Below are 22,416 nucleotides of genomic sequence, written 5' to 3'. Positions count from 1 at the left end.
TGTCAGAGCTGAGTCATAGCAACCAGACTACTGCAGTAGCCCCTGATCTGCCCCAGGCTGTTGCCCGCGCTGCACATTTTTAACCCTCCTAAAATCACTATACTCGCCTGGCTTTCTCCATGAACCATAGTAAGGGTCCTTTAAACCAGTGGCTGTCTGGGATTGTTCCGGCCCCTGGTCAGCGTCTCCAGATTCCTCCTGCATGCATTTCTCTTATGTAAATCTCCACACATCCAAACAGTTCTCTATACTCCTTCATCTCTCCTCCCTGAACACATCATCTCCTGCCCAACAATTCCTCTGTATGTTGTGGACACCGGTAACACACCCTTGTCATTACTCAGCGCACTTCAGGGCTTCTGTTGCAAATGATTCGTCAGAGACAGGACCCTTCTGTTAGCCTCCTCAATAAGCCTATTTCCACATGTGCCCCCCACCCGGTGACCCCTATGGGATGGCATCTGTGTTTTCATGGTTTGCAGAGGCATCATCAAATCAAATCTTATTGACAGTTCCCCTGGGTTGTCAGCACAGGAAATGATACTAAAAGGCTCCACATAGCCTGAGGATGAACCACATGAACATACCTTTTAATCCTATGTAAAATTATTGCAGTCAAGAAACATTACTTTTAATTTTCAAATAGCATTTCCCAAGGCCCAAATCCTTAACTATTACAGTGTTGGTTGGAAAATACATGTGTCAGAAGCCACCAAGACAAAAACCACCAGGGCTCCTAGAACAATGTGCTCAGAAAACAGGGAGGTGATCACCCCCCATCCCCACCCCACCCCCGCTGAGCCCCAGCACCCCAGGAGAGGTAGTGCTGATGTCAACAGACACACAGTACATTTGATTAGTGTCTTAGCTACTTTTATGCTGCCGTGACAAAACATCATGACCAAGAATACGTATAAAAGAGAGCATCTAATGTAGGGCTCACAGTGCCAGGGTAAGGTTAGAGTTCATGATCACTGCAGGGAGCATGGCATCAGGCAGTCACTCACTACACTGAAGCAGCAGCTGATGGCTTACAGCTCAAGACAACCACCACCAGGCAGAGTGAGAGGCAAAAGTGAGAGGCTCAGGGGGAAACCTCAAAGCCCATACCAGTGACTCAGCTTTTCCAACCAGGCCACACCTCCCAATCCTTCCCAAACAGGTCCATCAACCAGGGATCAAACTTTCAAACCTATGAGCCTGGTGGGGGCAGGGGGGAATTCTCATTGAAACCACCACAGTCAGGGAGACAGTGCCTGACTTCCTACAGCTGAAAGGCCAGCATTAGAAGCTTCCAGAGTTACCCTGAACTGGCTTCACAGGGAAGCTGAACCTGTCCAACCCTAGAGACTCCACAGATCCCAACTCAGCCCCCATTCAGTGCTTTTCCTGTGGTGACATAGTCTCTACTGTTGCTCTGAGGACATTAACACTCCTCAGTCTGCTAACTCTAGAGCCCTGTCCTTATTCTAGACTCTGCCAACTCTAGAGCCCCATCCTCATTCTAGACTCTGCTAACTCTAGAGCCCCCCATCCTCATTCTAGACTCTGCTAACTCTAGAGCCCCATCCTCATTCTAGACTCTGCTAACTCTAGAGCCTCATCCTCATTCTAGACTCTGCAAACTCTAGAGCCCCCCATCCTCATTCTAGACTCTGCTAACTCTAGAGGCCCTGTCCTCATTCTAGACTCTGCTAACTCTAGAGCCCCATCCTCATTCTAGACTCTGCTAACTCTAGAGCCCCTGTCCTCATTCCAGACCACCACTTCAAGGACACCAGTTATCCCCTAGGTTTTGGATCAGGTCTGTGTGACTCAGATGGGCTCTTGCCCCTGTCAAGGATCTACCCAATGCCTCCTCGGAAACCACACACCTCCCTTCATGTGAACACACAGTCACGTGGGGTAACACATAGGGGTAACAATGGGATGGGCTAACTATTTGATCGCAAACTAATTTGAGAGAACAATTTCACCATTTGAGTGTGTACTCAGCTAGCTCTCTACTTACAGGCCTTCTGGTTGAAGCACCTTGAACAGAGTGATAGAATTCTGGCTGCACACGACTGTTCTTCTTGATTCTTCTCTTCTTCCCTGATGATTCCTGTTCGCTCTGATGGTGATTTTCCACCACGGGCTTTACTTCTTCCAGCCGGGCAGCGGCGGCAGCAGCGGCGGCGGCAACTCGTCTCCGGATGTGCCGAGGGCTCGCTCGGAAACCCTGTGGCAGCAAACACACAACACGTGAATTTAGATTTTCACCGAGTTTGTGTAAATATTCTCTGGAGTTATTTAAGTTGTGTGCTCCCAAGTTCACCCTACTCAGTGAAATCATTTACATTCCCAACTGAGTGTCAGAGGTTCAAGATGCACCTGAACCTTAGAAAATGGCCTTGAGATCCAGTAAATCAATGGAGGGATACAAAGGGACGGACGGGGACCCTGCACTACTTCCGTATTGTTCAGATGAGTTATGAATACATCCGATTAAACGTGAAACAGAGGATGGTATAGGAAATGGACACCAGGCCAGGTGGATATTTAGTTTTAAATGCCAACCTGACACAATCTAAAATCACCTGGGAAAGGTCTCAGTGAGGAACTGTCTGGATCAGGTTGGCCCGTGGGCGTGTGAATGAGGTGCTGCCTTGACTACATTACTGAGGTGGTGGAGAGATTGGCCCACTGAGCAGCACCATTCCTTATGTCTGGGTCCACCGTGGGCAGCGCCATTCCCGATGTCTGGACCCTGGAATATGCAGTATAGAAAAGAGACCGGACACAAGCAACCGTGTGTACACTCATCTTCTCTCTACCCTGACTGTGAACATAACTAGATGCTTCAAGCTCACAACCTGACATTCTTCACAACAACGGCTTGTAACCGGGAGTTGTAAGCCAAATAAACTCTTCCTTCCCTAAAGTTACTTTTGTTGGGGGTACTTCTGACTTCAGCTGTCCTACTCCATGAAGTGTTTACATTCCATTCACAAGACTTTCAGGTTCCAAATGAAGGGTGTGTGAAAAATTCCAAGTAGCAGATCCAGAAAAATGCAGTGCTGGGTAAAACGGTCAGGTGTGCCCTTTGTCTCTTCGAGGTAAGCATGACTCTTCAAAGGATCAAGTTCAATAGGAAAATAGCTTTGGAAGGTATCAAAGATGGCCCCGGTCCTCTCGTGGCAGAAAACAAAAAGTAACTTACGAAAAAATGAAATAATTTACACACGCTCACAAACACACAGGCGAAAGTGGGCCGCGCTCTCAGTGTTAGCGGAGCTCGGGGAAGGAGCCGGATGGAGCTGAGACTGCTCTATATTTGGCTTAGTTTAGTGGGTGGCAGGCAAAGAACTGAGGGCTGAATGAATAAGTAAAACGGCAGGTACATGCATGAAATGTTTACAAGCAATGCAGATACTATTTGATGATATGCCAGCCAGGAGAGCGTTAAGTCAAGTATGGATGGAAAATAAACAGGTGAGCAACAGATGCTCCAAGCGGGGGCCTGTGTTTGTGGTTTGTCTGAATTTTAGAAGAAGTCATAGAAGACCTGAGATTGTCGTGAGAGGCTATGGAGTGGGGATTAACAACAGCAGGAGGAGAGGCAAGATTTAACGGTCTGATCGTGTATGCGCAGAGTCCTGGAACACCAGCGTGTGCAGGGAACTTGTCACTGAAGAGCCTGGAAATGGGCTGGCACTTGACGGGGAGACCCTGTACACAGACAGACTGTGTGAGGGTGAGGAGGGTAAGCAGAGGAGGACTCACAAAGTCACCTCCAGGTCACAGAAATGAACAAGGAGGAACTGCAAACAGATTTTCAAACCAGACATCACTGTCTAGACTGCTCTTCTCACAGTAGCCTGCCCCCACCCTGCCCCTATGTGACAGCTCAGCTAGTCCTCTTCAACTCAGAATAGTTCCAGAAGATCTCTGCAGCCCCCACACAACCCGGGAGGTATTACAGCAGCTGCTGGGGAAGACTGGGGACAGGGGGCTGGGGTCACCTGCAAACCACGCTTAAAGCAGAGGCTGGGTCACTCGAAAGAAATGGCCGTCAGGCAACCAAGCACATGAAGACTCCAAGCACTCTCTCTCTTTTCTGCCTCTGAATTAGTCTCACTGGGGATAATCTTTGTGATTGGCAGACTAAGGAACCACGGTTTACTCTAACCACTAGGTGGCATTAATATCACTGCTATCTTCTACAGTAATGGAGGGGATCGAATGTTGACTTGGTAAAAATGGAGATTCTCTTCTTATGAGGAATAAGCGTTCCCATTATTACTAATACTCCTCAGTAGCCTATAAATTCTAGAAACACTTAGAAGGAGGTAAACATTGCCTAGGATTCTCTTAAATTCTCTCTCTCTCTTTCTCTCTCTCTCTCTCTCTCTCTCACACACACACACACACACACACACACACACACACAAAGAGTGTAATTCCGCAGACATTCTGAAGAACGAGAATCCACCCACTCCACCTCCCTCTACCCATTCTAGAACAACCAAGACTGCTCAAGATAAGAAAGATTTTGGATGTTTATCTGGGTTTCTGTTGTTGTTGGTGGTGGTGGTGGGTGTATGTGTGTGTGCACGAGTGTGCATGGGCGCACGAATGCACAGGCACGCACCATGGTGTACCCATAGAGGCCGAGGATAACTGCGTAAGCTGGCTCTCCCTCCACCACATGGGTCCAGGACTGAACTCCACTTGTCAGGTCTGGTGACAAACACCTTTATGCCCTGAGCCGTCTTGCCAGCTCACAGAATTGCTTCTGATGCCAAAAGTAGAAATCATGTAAAGTCATCTTCTCCTAACCATTCATCCAACCAGTGCAGTTTTTTGTTTGTTTGTTTTGTTTTTTAATTGAACTTTGATGGGAGATGTTATCCTGTATATATGTTTCTCTTATTGGTTAATGAATAAAGCACTGTTGGCCAATAGGAAAGCAAGATAGGCGGGACTAGGAGACAGGGAGGATGCGGGAAGTAGTAGGGAGGAGATTCAAAATGTAGGACCAAGAGAAAAGAATGCCAGGCCCTCTCTCCAGTAAGAAAAGACCACGTGGAAATACTCAGATTAATAGAAATGGGTTAATATCTAAGACAGAACTAGCCAATAAGTAGCAGGCCAACAGCATTATATCTAATACAGTGTCTCTGTGTGTTATTTGGGGCTGGCGCAGCACTGGGACCAGGCTAGTGGGAAAACATGTTCGTAACAAAATGGCGCCCAACGTGGGGCACGAACCCACGACCCTGAGATTAAGAACCCCATGCTTTAACGGCTTAGCTAGCAGGGACCAGGCCGGTGGGAAAACATGTTCGTAACAGAACTTAGCTCTGCCATGCCCATCTCTGTAAACTGTATTCTCTCTGAACATAATTGCATTATTTTAGAATCAAATTTTCCAAGCATTGGAGTATAGCACACAGATTTTACATCCGGACTATCCAGGTCCATTGCACATGGCTTCTGTCATTCCCTAGTTGTGTGCTCTTGGCTACTCACTTGACTATTTCCTTGCCTGTAAAATGAGCGTTAAGATTAAACACTCCATAGGTTTGCAGAGGTGAAAATGACTTCCCTATGCAAAGCACTTAGAAGAGTGTTTGGCATGCAACAAGATGGACGTGTCGGCTATGAATTCTCCATGTTACTGGTATGAATAGTGTAAATTCTTGACCACAGACAGGTGTGAAACGAAAATGACACTGCCGGAGTGTCTTGCTGAAGACACAAGAGGCACTGATTGCGGGGTGAGCCTAACCGGGGTGCACAGCTGCAAGTCCTGTTACGCAGCCTGTGATGCCTACCGAATGTTGTCTTTGTGTTTGTATCTGCGGAGAGTACATGATACAAACTCACAGGGAATCGTGGGTTGTGTCTTAGAAGGAAGCTCACATAGGGTACATACCACAGAAATAGTAATTACCTAACATCACTATTACTGTGTCACGTACTTTCCGGCTCTTCCGCCAGCAAATTTCATGCAGTTCAGAGCCATGATGGCCAATGCTATAAACACAAAACCATCACCCAGTAGTCAGCTTTATTTCCCTGAGTCACTGCACAGGTTCACCTTTTGTGATATACACATTATGAAACATAAGCCATGACCCAACAGAAGGAAATTTTATTTTAAGGCAGCAGGTGGTGCTCTAAGATCTCTTTGCTGTTAACATTTAAAGGGATACAATCTTTTCCTCGCTATTCATTTGACCTTGCCTATGTCACTGAGTAGGCAGAGAGTTAGGGGATTGGGAGGGATGGAAGGTTCCCAAGGGGCTGTTTAGTACTTTCGCACACTAACATTTCATCAAGGAACCCTTAAACTGCCTGTTAGTGCTGAGTTAAAATGAACCAAAAGAGAAGCTTGGCCACAAAGCTAACCTATGAACTGGTGATGACAAATACAGTTAGCCATCCCTTCCTGGCCCCAAACTAGCAAAAGGCACAGGGCTAAAGGATGACAGTTAAGTGCAGTGAGCTACGCAGCTCTACCACGAGGCTAAAAAATCAGAAGGTAAAGTCCCCATCAGAAGTTATAAATGGCCAAATCAGACTCCACTGTGTGTGTGTGAGTGTGAGTGTGTGAGTGTGAGTATGAGTGTGTGTGAGTGTGTGTGTGAGTGTGAGTGTGTGAGTGTGTGTGTGAGTGTGAGTGTGTGTGAGTGTGAGTGTGTGTGAGTGTGTGTGTGAGTGTGTGTGTGAGTGTGAGTATGAGTGTGTGTGAGTGTGTCTGAGTGTGAGTGAGTGTGTGTGTGTGAGAGAGTGTGTGTGTGTGCACGCTCAAACACTTGCACTGCATGCTTTGTTTTAAAAGGGAGAAAGAATATGGAGTTGGGTGGGTAGGGAGGTGAGGGAGGAGCTGGGGTTTTGGGGGAGGGGGAAATATGATCACAATGTATTGCATGGAGCATAAAAGAAAAAGAAAACAACAACAACAGCAAACCCCTATGAGCTTTTAATCCCAGCACTCAGGAGATAGAGCCAGGCAGACCTCTGTAGTTCCAAGCCAGCCTGGTCTACACCGCAAGTCCCAGGACAGCTAGGGCAACAGAGAAAGCTATCGAAAGAAACCAAGAAAATGAGAGCTATGATCGTCTCTCTCCACCTCGGCTACCCACCCTGAGTCTGGGGTCACAGAGCATGCGTTCCCGGGACAGTACAGGAAGGAGTAATAGAATGCAGCTCATTATTCTTCTGTTGGCCGCAGGGGGCAGAGTGCAATTTCCACACACTGCTCCTGTCACCGGGCAGACTTCACGACCACCTCAATAAAGACCCCCAGGGATAAAGACACCAGAAGCTGCACCCCTGCTTGCCCACGCTCGCCTCCCCGCGCTATGACCGGCTTCTTTCACCGTTGTACTCGTGCTATGGAAGGTTTGAGGGGAGGCTCCCTACCCTTAGGCCACCTCACTCAAGCATGGGGGTCGTTTCCTGTTCTCTGGTAACAACGATGTCTGTGTTGGGTGTTTTGGCACCTTGATACAAATCTAGACAGATGTGGGGAAGGGTATCTCAACTGAGGGATTGCTTCCATCACACCGGTCTGTGGGTATGTCCGAGGGGGGATTTTCTCTCTTCACTACTAATTGATGTGTTAGGGTACATCCCTGGACAGGTAGGTGGTCGTGGGCAAGATAAGAAAGCAAACTGCGCAAGCCAGGGAAAGCAAGCCAGAAAGTAGCTCCCCTCTGTCCCTCTGCTTCAGCTCCTGCCTCCAGCTCAGACACTGTCTCCTCTTGATGGCAGACTATAACCTATAAGCCTATAAGCCAGCATCCCCCAAGTTGCTTCTGATCCATTTTTGTTGTTGTTGTTGTTGTTGAAGCAAACTAGAATACTCTGTGGGGGACTTCTGCTGTTTTTAAGGCCTTTCCAATTTATTGACACTTTCTGGGTAACAACTTCTCAAGACACAGTCTTCAGTGAGGATGTATGTGGGGTTGTGTGTTCTAGGGAAAAAGACTGAACATGAGATAAACTCTCTCAGACTTTAAGTAAGCACACAATAGAGTATTGTTAACGTGGGTATACTATTGGACAGAAGGTCTCTACTCTATATCCAGCTTCTCTGGGCTCTGTTAGCCTTTATTTCATTCTTTGAATCTAGACTTCAATCTTGCAGGTTCTTCATGACTAAATGGAATTTGCAGTACTCACCTTTCTGTGACTACATTACTACAGTTAGCATAATGTCCTCAACATTCATCCATGTTTGATATGCCATATGGATTTCTTCTTTTAACCTCATAATAGTCCGCTGTATCTATATGCTGCGTTTTTATTCATTCCTAAGGTGACTGACATTAAGTAGGTAAGTTGGTTCATCCGTCCTTCCTTCCTTCCTTCCTTCTGCCCCCCTACCCGACCCAGACAGGGTTTCTCTGTATTGCTTTGGAGCCTGTCCTGGAATTTACTCTTTAGACCAGGCTGGCCTCGAACTCACTGACATCCACCTGCCTCTGCCTCCCAAGTGCTGGGATTAAAGGTGTGCGCCACCAACGCCAACCCTCAGTTATTTCTATATCTTATCCACTTTAAGAAATGTGTAAGAAATATGAGGGAGCAGATATCTCTTCACGATCTTCATTCAATTCTGTTGGATAAATAACCAGTAGTAGGATCATGGGATCATATAATGATTCTATTTTCATTGTTTGAGAATCATTTGTTCCATATTGTTTGCCATAGCTACTCTATGACTCTGCACCTCAAAACAACACAGGGTTGCGATTTGCCTACATCCTTGAAAGCACTTTTTAAAACATAGATGATTATTATTATTATTCTGTGTGTAATTGTGCACGTGAATGTAGTGCCTGAGGAGACCAGGACAGGCTATCATAGACCCTGGCACAGGACTTGCAGGTGATTGTGAGCCAGCTGACTTCAGTGCTAGAACCCTTGGGGGTCCTCTGGAAGAGCAGGACAAGCTTGTAACCCACACACCATCCCTCCAGCTCCTGAAAACACGCTGCTCTTGTGAGAGTCACCTAACAGGTAATAACTACTATGATGTCTGTGATGTCTTCATGGTTAGTGGAATCTCAATACACAACTACAGTAAGGTGCTACACAGTACCTACAGCCGGCCTGTTAATAACTTGATACAGCTCCCAGGATGGCTCTTGGCTAACCTCAATGGTTTAAATCTCCTGTGTGTGACCTTGGAATATTAAACAGGAGCACATAAAGACTGAAAAAAAAATTAAGAATTCAGTAGTCCTGGTAACTAAAGACCTTATGGGGCTGCCTAGTTTTTTATCTGATTTAAGCAGAGACTTGACTACGAATTCTACCATATATTCGTAATTGCTTCTGGTTCAAGTCAAATTGTTATCTGTAAATAAAAACCTTCAGTGCAGGTCTGTGGAAGATTGTCTTTATCAGCTTAACTGTGGTGGGAAGACCCACACCCGAAAGGTGGCGCCAACCTTGGCCGGGGATCCTGGGTTGTACAAGATTAGAGAGGACACACTGGGTGCTAGCTAGCACGTGCGCATTAATTCACTGCTCCCTGCTTTTCCTTGTGAACACTGAGTTACTAACTGCTTCAAGCTCTTCCCCACAATGAACTGTAACCTGGAGCCAAGTAAACTCTTTCTTTCTTAAACTGCTTCTGGAAAGGGTATTTCATTACAACAACAGGAAGCAAAAGTAAGATATCCATCAGAGCCCCCTCCTTTGAGAGTTTGATGGAGAAATCCTGGGGCCTGGGAGTCTGTATTTTGAACAAGCTGCCAGGGGATTGCAATCCCGAAGGCCTGCAGAGCAAGCTCACAGTAACAACACTACAGGACTGGCAAAGGCTGTGTGGCCTTGCAGAGGATGAAGACATCATCACAGAGACTGCAGGTGAAAAGAGCAAAAATCCAGCAGTGGCTGGTCCAGGCTTGATGGCTTCTGCCCACGGCCTCTCGTGACTCCAGTACAGCTGTGCATTTACGGTTGTGTGAAACATACTTCTGTGCATCCAGAACCCAGCTCAGCTCTTAGAGTTCTATCAAATCACTCATGCAAAACACCCTGAAACCACCTGAGTCACAAGGCATAGACTACACAGCTGAAGATGTAAAAACTAAAGTACAAAAAGGAGACTTCTGGGTTTGGAGTTTCTTGAGATACTGCATCTCCTCTAGAGACACGAAGTGCTTTGAAATGATAAATGTAAGATGGGCTGTGGCAGGGATCACAGGCTACACTCAGAAAACAATCCCATTTCCCTCCTGGCTCACCTGTCTAGTCCACATGAGGGTTAAGTTTACTCCCAAATTTTTGTGCAAATTCTGTAATTTTCCAGTCACTGTCAGGTAAGTTTTCTATTTCTATTTCCATTTTCTATTCCTGTTTACAAAATAGCATTGTTACAATGAGGTCACACCATGCTTCAAGTTTCCAGAAGATCCGTAATAAATACTGCGAGGTCTTTTGCCCCAGCAAATTCTAAATCAGACTCTTCAAAATGCAACCACTTCTCCTCAGATCACGTTTTCTTTATTTAAATAACATTTTTTTCATTTATTTTACTGACCACAGCTTCCTCTCCCTCCTCTCCTCCCATCCCCCCCCACATCCACCTACCCCCCCCCACTCCTCCTCCATCTCCATTCAGAAAGGGACAGGCACATCAAGCTGTGGCATGGTCAAGCTCCTCCCCTTGTGTCTGAGCAAGGTAATCTAGTATGTGCATAGTAATAAACATGGATCTAATTTAATCTTCTACATGTGGGTATTCAGCTTCCCCAGCACCACTGAAGATGCTGCCTCTTGTCCGGTGCATGATTTTGGCATCGCATCGTGTTAACAGATGGATATAATTACATGTAGTCATGCTTGCTTCTTTTAGGTTGTTCCACTGACTTACAGGCCTGTGTTTGTGTTAATACCATGCTGTTTTTATTACTATGGCTTTACAGTATAGTTTGAAATCTGCTATGCTAATTCCTCCAGCACTGTTCTTTATACTCAGGATTGCTTCACTATCCAGGGTATTTGGTGGCACCATCATATGTTTTTTAGGTTTTTTTTTTTTTCTATTTCCATGAAAAATATCCTGGAAATTATGGTTGGAATTGCACTGAATCTATAAATCATTTCCGGCAGGTCTTTTTCACAATGTTAATTCTACCAATCCATAAGCATGGGGTATCTTTCCATCTTCTAGTGGTTGCCTCAATCTCTTTCTATAGCAATTTGAAACTTTCATTGTTGATCATTTATAGCCAATTTCTGGAATCTGTTATGTATAGTACTGGATTATCTGCAAACGGTGGTAATTTGACATTTTCTTTTCCTATCCATATCCTTTGAGTGTCATTCTCTTTTCTTGTTGCTCTAACGAGTGCTCGGAGCGCTATACTTTTCGGGGGTGGAGAGTGTGGACTTCATCTTTATGTTCTGATATTCAGCTTCTGTTTGATCCATTCTAGATATAAGGCTTTTATATTAGCCACTTTTCTGTTATTATGGTAACACATGACCAGGGCAAGTTAGAGATGGAACCCGCTACCCACGCTGGATTTTGAGTTTATGGTTCTAGAGGGATAAGTCCATGGTGCTGAAAAGAGGCTGTGGCAACAAGAAGTAGGCGTGGTGGCAAGAACAGAAAGCTGATACCGCACATCTTGACTCACTAAGCATGAATCAGAGAGAACCAACTGGAAGCAGTGTGGAATCATCTAACTCTCAAAGCCTAACTCTACTGACATGCTTCCTCAAACAAGTCCATACCTCCCAACCTTCCTCAAACACTACCAAGCTTGCAAACATCTGAGCCCATAGAGAACATTTTCATTCACAATCACTGCAGCTTTCCTGGAGTTTTCTAACTGGCCTATTGAGCTTTTCAATTCCCTCTTTAGCACAACTTGACTGATCTTCAATAATTCCGCCTCTTTAATCCCAACTTGCTTGCGTCATTCCCTTCGGCTGCCTATGTGTCTTGTACGAGGCTGAGGTATTTTTGTTTCCCTTTGACTCCCGTGATGAAGTTTAGCACTGTTCTCCTAAATTCTGTGTCCTGAGCTTCACAGTTAATTCTCGTCAAAGAACCTTTTAATAGGACTAGTGGGTTGGGCTGGCATACTATCACAGCCTTTCATATTGTTCGTGTTTTTAGGATATAGTCTAGGCGTCTTTCTTCACGTCTTTCCTCCGTTGTGTGTCTGATGTGGGATTCTAGACTGCCTCAGGCTGGGTCAGTGCAGAAGCTGTGTGACCAGAGCCAGGTTTAGGGACTATGAAGACGCTGCAGGCGGCCTTGCTTCTGGGAGACACACTAGCGAATGCTGGTGCTTCAGCCAGACCACCGCTGCTTTAAGTGTACAGCCACAGCTAAGCCTGGGAATACAGGGATGATGTGTGAGGGGGCGTGGCTTGGTTCTGGGTGGACTCGCCCAGAAGCCAGGCCTAGGAGTGTCATTTAAATTTCAAGTAATTTATATTTAACTTCACATTCACCACGCTTCTCCCATCTGTGATTCTTTAGGTCCTCAATGACCTTTCCACCTTGCTGATTTATAAGAAAGAGCTAGGATTAAGGAAGGATGGTTTGGAGGAACAGGATTATAAATTATATATATACATATATGTGTGTGGGTGTGTATATATATTTTTTTCTCACATTTACTCAGTAGAGCTCAGTTACAGAGCCATCACCTAAATTTGAAAGAAAAGAAAAAGAAAAAAAGACAACAACAAACTGAGGCCTTATATCAAGAAGGATATAACATAGACATTACACAAAAGCAGGGTACTACTGAACTCCGGGACAAGTCCCACACAGGAGTCCAGCTGCTCTTCCAAACAACGTGAGCCTTCTGACCACGACTCTTAGGGCACCAAACAAAATTAAGACAAAGCAAACTACACTTTTACAACTCATTACACAGCTGAATGTAATTTGAGTTGTACTTCTCTAACATTTCTCTAGCACTGTTCAGCTTTTAGTTACACTCAATTCTCTCCACACTTCCAGTAACAATGCACCGTCTAGCTCTACAGCATCTCCAAAGGGCCAAACACTGTGCATGAATTATCTCACGTTATTTTTTTTTGTCGATATCATTACCTAAGAGATGAATGCTATTTTGGTTCCCATTTTTACAGGTATGGAAATACTCAGCATTTTGCTCGACACTAAGAGTGTCTGATTCAGTACTGAAGCTGTGGCAGCCTGACCTAGGCAGGCTCTCAAACAGAGATCAACAGGCTCTGGTTCTCCAGCTACATCTGTCTTATGTCATGTTGTTGAAAATTTACATTGGAATGTGGCCATATGTATCCATTTGCATATTATCTATGGCTTCTTTGCTTAAAACCAATACTGTGTAAATGCAATGGCCTGTAAAATCAGAAATACCTGCTATCTGGCCCTTGACTGGGCCAGATGTTGCTAATCCCTGCTCTTCCAGAATCTATCTTGAAGGGCTCTGAGAGCTTCTACCATAAACAACTGAAAAGTAATTCTGTCTTGGTGTTTTGGTCTGCTAATCTATTTTCCAGTCTGTGAAATATAAGGTCAGTGAAATCTTCCTCTGGCAGCCATGTCTGCTCCATCTGTTTGTAGTTTCACAGGCAGATTAAACAGCATCTGTTATGATGTTTTCTCCAAACACATAGATGATACTACCAAAAATGCATTTGCATGGCTTTCCTAAAAATGATTACACCTATTCCCAGGTGAATTTTTATACTTAGACTATAATACTGAGGAGAAGAAAAATGTTCCCTCAGATTGACCAACACTGGCGCATTTAACAGGTTTTAATCATTGGTCTGCTTTGGTTAGGTCAAAATCCATTAGCCACTGAAAGACGGGGAATTTTTCTAGGTAGAAATCCCATTACGGCTTAGTGTGCTGAAACTAAACTATGCTGTTTTTAGCTTAAATTCATCAATTCTGTGCTATGTTTTGTTTTTAAATTAAAATGAGCCCTAAAAGAAAGTATGTTTGGCCTCTAAAAGACTTTTGAATATGACACTAATATTGTATCGCTACCAAAGTAAAAAGTGGAGTAGAAACTAAACGGCAGGAGTAGCTTTCGACCCAGATTCCCATTCCTCACACACTCATTTCCCCAGTGGCTAAAACTCTACCTGGGAAAGTCCTTCAGCCCTACTGCTAGCAAGTGTGCTGATACCACACCCTTCATCCTGCCTTCACCCCGCCCAGGTCAGACCAATGCCAGTCAATGGAGGGCAGGACAGCTTGCTCTGATATTTTCCATGAGACCAGTGAGTGTTCTTGCAAATGGACCATAACTCAACTTCTCTCTCACTCTCTTAAGGGGCTCCTCGGGGGCACTCTCTGGAAGCTGCCCCAAGACATGCGAAGTCTAAGTTCCTTAGGAACCTTATCTAATAGTCAACGACACAAAGAATCAGTAACCAACCGCTTTTGCAAGGACAGCAAATCCATTAATACAAAGAATAAGAACATTCTCAGCTGGGCGGTGGTGATGTACACCTTTAATGCAACACTCAGGACGCAGAGGCAGGTAGATCACTGAGTTTGAAGCCAGCCTGGTATACAGCGTGAGTTCCAGGATGACCAGGGCTGTAAAGAGAAACCCTGTCTCAAAAAACAAAAGAACAAGCTGAATGAGGTAATGCATGCCTGCTGTACTCAGGAGTCTGGGCCAGGAGGAGTGTGAGTTCAAGGCCACCCAGGGCTATATTTAGGAAGAGCCTATTTCAAAAAAGAAAAAAAGAAAGAGTGAAAGTAAGAGAATAACCGCTCAACGCTGGCCAAAATACATCTCAAACTGGTCCCAATATGCCGCAGAAACTGTAGCCATATGGAATAGCCAAGTGGGTCACAGATGAGAATTCTAGAAGCATGATAAGATGCTATGCAGAACTGAATATAGTGAGGAGGGAAAACTGCCTACAGACTCGGTACAATCTGCTCTGGCAGCAGCTAGGTCTCACAGCCTCGGGCCCAGACAGCCATGCGCAATGACAGGCTCTATAAATAGCCCTGCCACAAGCAAATCATAACCCAGCCTTTGTAATTACAGATGAATGTGAGCGCAACCTGTCTGCACGAGGCCCTCTGCAGATTTAAACACTCCCAGACAACAATCCCTTGTCTACAAATAAAAAGTCACAATGGTAAAATGTGTATGTAAAAAAAAAAAAACAAAACAAAACATATTTTATGCAGGGTTTACAACCTCCCAACTCTTAAACTCCAAGGAGCCAAAGAGCAGTATTTCTAAGGCGAGCTGTAACTATGTATGATAGACGGCACTTAGAAAAGGGCACAATGGCCAGGCATCACAAGCAAGAAGGCCATGCAGAAAGGTATTATCAGAGATAAAAGGGATCATGGGAGAAGCCCCGGAGGGAAGTCAGCAGAGAGGTGGGGGAGGGGACAGAAGAGCAGGAGGGGGCTTAGAAAACTCAAGTCCTAGTAAGGCCCTAAGTGCCTGGAGCGGCTCAGTGGCAACCCCTGCGGCTTTTCCGGTGGCCACTATAAACTTAGAGTTTTGAAGACACAGAAAATAAGTTCTAAGGCAGTGCATAAGAAACAACCCCAAATATAGGAGAGGACGATGGATTAAGAGAAGGAGATCAAAGAAAAAGCTGAAACAGACAAAAACTGATAAAGTGCGTGGGGGGGGGTGTGGGCAAGCAGTCTTACACCTACAGTGTTATCAGTAGCTTCATCTTGAGGGTCTAAGGAACTACTTCTGAAAGAAGTTTCTACAGAACCAGCCTGAATCACAGCTTAAGCAGGTGCAGCCACCTGTGGGCAGGACAGCAGAAACCCAAGCAGGAAACAGATGAGAGGGAGAGGGGAAAGCCACCCAGCCAAGTCTGCTGCACCCAGGGGTCCCTGGGTCTGCACAGTTACCAAGGGCATCCCCATATCAAATATACCTGGGCAGTAATAATGAGATGAAGTCCCAAGACCCCTGCGTGCCGTCCTGTGGCATCCTGCTCCCCAGTGCTCTACAAACTGACCCAGACCTAGCAACTAAAAGTAATCACTCCGTATGTCAACAACTACTGGTTGTTAAACATTTTGAACACCAGTATCTCTACCAATGGGATGAAGTTGATCAGTGCTACTGACACTGGGTGCTGGAGCCCCACGTAGGACCTCAAACCCCAAACCTAATCAACTGCTGTAACACAGGAAAGCAAGGCAGCAGGAATCAAGGGTAGATGCTTCAAGCCCCAGGCTGGCTGCCTATACAGGAGGACTCAGAAGGAACCAAAGAGCAGAGGTCCAGGCAAACGCTGCAGTCCCGAGCCTCCACCCCTGGGCACAGAACAGAAGTCCCCGATGCTCCTGACCACATTAAGGGAGTGAGCTTTGGCCCTTGCTGAGATGACGTGTCCATTTGGTCTGTGTTCAAAACTTAAATGCTTTTCTGGCAGTACATTCTCTTTCAAAATCTGCTTACTCTGTAGGTGTTCTTACCAGAAAGCGCGTGTGCAGGGCGGGGGGGGGGGGTGCCTTGAGCTAAAAGCCTCTGATAACTTACGCTAAATAAAGAGAGGGGACAGGACCCAGGATCCCAGGACTCAGAGGTCAACAAGGTTAGTGACAAATGCTGTGCAGTCCCGTTGTGGCCACAGCCCCTTTCAGTATCCTGCTCTCCCTCTGAGCCTCGAGTCCTGCCTTACTCCCACAGAGCACTGCACAGATAACAGCATAGGCTGCATCCATGGAAAGTCACCTTGCCCGACTGACTCCTTCCCTGGGGGCAGGCAGCTGAATCTGGAGCATCGGCTAAGGCTTGGATGAGGTAGTGTCTCCTTCCTGTTCCTCTCCCAGCTATCTGGGTAGAAACTATGAACTTTCCAATCTCCATCCCTGGATTCTGGTTGGCTTTCGCAGTAGGTGAACTTGAGTGGAACTTATTTCTATGTGATTTTTTTTGGTAACATCTATCAGCCTGACTTAGACAAAACGCATTCCTGGCCATGAGGACTCTTCCCCCCTCCCCCCCCCCCCACTGCTGGGTCCTGTTTCTCCTGTTTTTCAGACTCTCCACAGGTTCTGATTTTGGTTGTTTTCTTATTAAAGATCAGAAGTACTTCTAGAACTGGAGGTCTTGTGTTTGTTTGTTTTTTTGTTTTACTAAAAATGTGTCTGAATGGCTCTGCTGTGCCTTTCTAGAAACATTCTTCCAGACCAGACACTAGAGTTAACACAGATTATATTCATCTTCCTGTATTTTACAGAGACTTAGCAAGAATTCTGGTAGTATTTCAAACACATATTCTTTCTAACTGAATAATTTTCTAACATGTGGTTGTTCCATACTTTAATTACTAACTAAAACTGACATAGTTTAGATTTTTTTAAATTTAACTTTTAAAAAATAATTGTATGAAGTGTAAAGAAGCAAGATATATATGCATGTGTGTTTACCTATGCTAATTTTTTCTTCCTTTGTCAACTTGGCACAGGCTGGAGTCACTGGGAAGGGGGACCCTCAATAGGAAAATGCCTCCATCCAATTGGCCAACAGGCAAATCTATGGGGGCATTTTCTTGGTTAATGATGGATGTGGGAAGGTCCAGCCCACGTGGGCAGTGTCATCCCTGAGCAGGCAACCCTGAAAAGTGTAAGAAAGTAGCTGACCATGAACCTAATGAGCAAATCAGCCAGTAGCATCCTCCATGGTCCCTGCTTCAGTTCCTACCCTGCTTGAGTTTCCCCTTTGGCTTCCCCTCATGATGGACTGTTTATTGGGCTGTGTGAGGTGAATAAACTCTTTCCTCCCCAGGTTACTTTTAATCATGGTCTTTATCACAAGAACAGGAAGCAATTACAGTGGCATTAAAAGTTTGCTGGTAAAATGGTTCAATGGGACCCACAAGGTGAAACCGACTCCCTCACAAACGAGCTGTGGCATGCATGCCCTCACAAGCATATACGTACACACTAAATACATGTAAATAAATGTAATAGAAAAATAAAATTATATTACAGATTACATTTATATCACCACTATGAAAGCCCCTTTTAATTCCATCCCATCAACATGGAATAGTGTGAATCATCATCTGTTGCCATTCTAGGAAGCAAGACCCCTCTTAATTGGCAACTGTTTGTCAGTAAATGTGGAAAGTCTTTCATACTTATGAAAGCCACTTTTTTTTAATTGTCTGCTCATAACCTCTATGCTCATTTTTCTACAATTTATATATAACCCTTATTTACTTTCTAGAAGGCTTCTATACCTTGAATAAAAGTATTTGCCACGTATATAGCAAGTGCTTTCATTCTGGCAACATATCTTTTCAGTTTCCTACACAGAAATTTAGGACTCTTCAGTTTAAACTGACACTCTTCTCCCTTTATGGCTCCCAAATATATTTTTTTTTTCCTAGAATATTTCTTTTAACTGAAAGGTTTCCGGTGATCTCCTGTGTCTTCTTCTACTCCTCTTTGAAGACTTATAAATGCCACTTGATACTGTAAGGCACTGAGGTTGAGAATTCTCCTCTACTTGTGGGGACAGAAGGTGAAGGAAGGGATGACATGATGGTTGATCCTGACTGTCAATTTGATGGGACTGAAAATCACCATGGAAACAAACACCTGGGCATGTATGATTTTCTAGAACAGGCCGAGGTGGGAAGATCCCGCTGGAGTCCTGACCTGAATAAAAAGGGATGTTTACTAAGCAGCAGCCTTCATGTCTCTCTGCATCCTGACTGTGGGAGCAGTATGACCAGCTGCCTCATGCCCCTGTTATCATGCCTTCCCTGTCTTAATGAACTGCAACCTCAAACTGCGAGCAGACTCTGACCCTTTCTTAAGCTGCTCTGTCAGGTATTTTAATGCAGTAACAAGAAAAGCCCCATACAGACATCTACTCTTTTTGGTCCCTCTAGGCCTCTAACTAATTGCACTTACAAGTCTACCAATTTAAATTTAATTTCACCAACCAAAAACCTATAAAAACAGCCCTGGGAAGAGCTGACCATTGTCCAGTCAGCCCATGGCTGAGCCAAGTTCACACATAAAAAAATTAACTACTATAAATTAACTACTACCCTAACATCCAAGATAGAAGCATTTCCTGCCGAGAGCTGCCGAGGGAGTATACAGCAGGTGGCAACTAGTGTTCAGCAGACCGACCTACCAGACGAATGACTCTCTGTTGGGGAGCCCCACTAGGCAGTCTGTGTGGTTACTGGCTGTGTAAACCAATTCTTTTCTGTCTATAATTTCTCTCAGGAGCCACTTCATTTCTTCCCTAAGAACAGCTTTGGATGTATTCCCACTGCTTGTGTGTTTATCTCACGAAAATATTCCATCTATTGGGCACGCATGTAGCTGTGGGTGGTCAGGAAGATGATTTCTGCTTAACTGTATAATTCTGATGAATAGAAATAATACTAGAATATTTTTACATTATTCAGACTAATGTAGGATTCTCAGTCACAAAGACAGCTAATTTTAGACTCCAGAACAAATTCAAAACAGGCTGGTTGCTCCTGGAGATGAATATCTGGTTGCCCCTAGAGACAAACAGAGACAAACCGAAGATCATTTCCCCAGGTGTTTTGCTGATTCAAGGTTAGTGCTTGAAGCAACTTTAGTAGCCTGAACTCCCTGCAGCAATGGACTTTATGCACGTACTCCCTACCATTCAAGGTTCAGCTATTTAATTGTTATTGTTAAGTCTTGAGTTCTAATGTCATTTTCTCTCTGGGAACCCTAACTATTTAGGCTACGTGCATGGCCAAGCATCACCCACTGTCTAGTCAATGTGACATTCCCTAGCCTAAGAGAAACTACTTGACTTATCATGTGCTAAGAGATTGTGTCAGGGCCTGAAAATGTAACATATAATTGTCCAGAGTTTGGCAATGAGGATGGTGGCGGTGGAGAGGGGGAAGCTGTGTTGAGCTATTTGGGGAGCTGCTGGGAAAAATGCTGTGTAGAATGTGAGAATGTGAGTGAAGTGTGTATGTGATGAATGAAGGGTTAGTTAAATGGACAGAGAGAAAATTGTGAGAGAGGAGGAGGAGGAAAGAGGTGTGAGAAAGTGAATGTGTGAGAGGGAGAGTAAAGAGTGGATGATATAGAAGGTGTGTGTGTGTGAGAGAGAGAGGGAGACAGACAGAGCTGAGTGAAAGAGCTGCTGCTATGTTTACCAGCTGTATAAAGGAAGTGTGTAAAGGCCTGTGTGTGAGAGAGTATGAAGGAATTGTGTAAAGTGCTGTTTGGCGAGAGATATGTCAATGAGATGTTTAGCTGCGGCTGCGTGGAGATTTGTAACTGTGTGGAGGCGCGGTATAAAAAAGGAGACATAGAAGAGAAACGTATGTATGTGCAAATATGGGAAAAAAAGACATGAGGCTGTGTATGAGAGATGTGTAACTGTACGTAAAGAGATGTAACCGTGCAGACAGACTGTCAAGAAAGAGAGATTATTTAAGTTGAAGTAAAAGAGAAAGTTACCATCAAGAAAGTGCGGGCTTATTCCTTTTTTCCTTAGGTTACCAGCAGAAAGTGTATTTTCTTATTTTCCTCCTGAGATAGAAAAGGTCTAACCCTCAGATAGATAACAATTTTTCCTAGTCACTACTATCTGGAGACATTTATCTTTGCTACCCTGCAGCAGTCCAGGGAGCTTTGGCAATTTCCATCATGCCACTGAATGCAGAGTTGGAAAGATAAGCATAGGATTGATAAGACGTCTCAGCATGGAAAACTGCTGGCCATGAAAGCTTGATGATCTGAGGAAAGAACCAATATGGGAAAGTTGTTCTTGGACCTTCACACACATGTTGTCATATGTGGAACACACATACATATCACACGACGTGTAATAGTAACAAATGAAAACAATTAAAAGAAAAAAATAAGTCATAGAACTAGCTGTCCCCCACTAGGAGGAACTATGTCTGGGTCACCAACAATTGAAGCCTAATTTAGGTATTGAGATTTTTATGCTCAAATGAATTACAGTTTGGATATAAAGTGTCCTCCAAACGTCTGATAGTGAGTGATTGGTCCCAGCTGGAATGGATTAATGCAATGATCTGTTTATATTGGATAGCATTTAGAGGAGGTTGGGAGGTAGAACCTGGTTGAAGCAAATAGTAGAGGTATACCTTTGAAGTATCTTATCTCTGCACCCACTCTACTTTCTGACTGTTATGAAGCCAGTCAGCCTTGGCCTGAATCCTCTGGAATCTCCCACCCTTGAAGCTGTTTTGCCCAGGAACTTTGGTCCCAGTGAAAGAGAAATTCATGTATGTATGTATGTATGTATGTATGTATGTATGAACACAACCCAGTTCTTATGAAATTAAGAGGATTCTATCTTGCTGACATAATTTATATGGCTTCTTTTAAGCTCTGATCATCCTGCACTGACATTTACACTCTACTCTGCATAGGCTTCGTGGGACAGAAAGGAAGGCACTCACACTGCTAAGTGCAGATAAGAAAGGATGACCCTTCTACATCACAGTTGATAAGCCATGCCATCTTACAGAAAAGGATAAGCATTTCTAGGGTAAGGCTATAAAATCAGCAGACTTACCACTAATTTTCTCAAGTTGGGAGTGGTGTCAAACTTGTGAAACTAATTTTAACTATTAAGGTGTCTCAACAAAATCATAAATTTGTATAAAGATCTTTTAAATCACCCCTATATAACACAGCACAACAAAGCACAATGCTTTATCAAGAACAGAAAGAAAACAAATACAAACTATCTACCTAGACACAAGTGTAGTGATGCACACCCTTGATCCCAGCACTTGGGAGGTAGAGGCAGGGGATTCTCTGAGTTCAAGGACAACCTGGTCTACATAATGAGTTCCAGGCCATCCAGAGCTTCACAGACAGTATTTGTCTTAAAACACAAACGAACAAGCATACCTATCTATAGACAAGATACAGAATGCACACATGAAAGATGTGCTATGGGTAGGTAACATTAACGGAGCCATAGGAATGGACAGTAAGGATGGGAAGGATTCAAATTATGCTAATAGCAGGAGTGGTTTAGGGATTCTGAATTCCTCCTTTGTCATCCAAACACAGACTGTCAGCTAAACTTTTTCCCCCCATAGCTCATGATGGGGAAACATTCAAGCAAAACATAATCACAGATGCTACTACGGGGCTCGTAATTTGCAGGTAGGGGCCTGGGAAACAGCCCTTCTTCTCTAAAACCTCTCATTTGCTCCTCTGGTTTTGGACCATCTGACCTCAAGCCAGCGATCTAATTTTAGCATCCTTTATGACTAGCTTTGATTCCCACTCCTGCTCCCGTCACTTCCCGAAGCAGGAAGGATAAGTACACACTCCCAACACAAAAGCTGAATTATTATGAATCCACTAGAGGATCTCAGACTTTCGTAGCTTTGGAGATGGAGTGTCTGAGTTATTCTGAGACACATCTTTGGTGA

General features: G+C 44.5%; 1 protein-coding gene across 1 annotated transcript in view; it reads right to left on the bottom strand.

The window, feature by feature from the left end:
• The window catches only part of Dst (dystonin), a 348,777-nt gene that overhangs the window by 309,214 nt on the left and 17,147 nt on the right, over positions 1-22,416 (bottom strand). Inside the window, exon 3 of the mRNA XM_051204361.1 lies at positions 2,012-2,221. Coding sequence (XP_051060318.1) covers positions 2,012-2,221 — 210 coding nt within the window. The remainder of the gene's footprint in view (positions 1-2,011; positions 2,222-22,416) is intronic.

The sequence above is a fragment of the Phodopus roborovskii genome, unplaced genomic scaffold (genome assembly GCF_943737965.1).
Source record: "Phodopus roborovskii unplaced genomic scaffold, PHOROB, whole genome shotgun sequence".
NCBI lineage: Eukaryota > Metazoa > Chordata > Mammalia > Rodentia > Cricetidae > Phodopus > Phodopus roborovskii.
The sequence above is the reverse complement of the archived record's forward strand: the minus strand, read 5'-3'. Positions and strand labels throughout refer to the sequence as shown.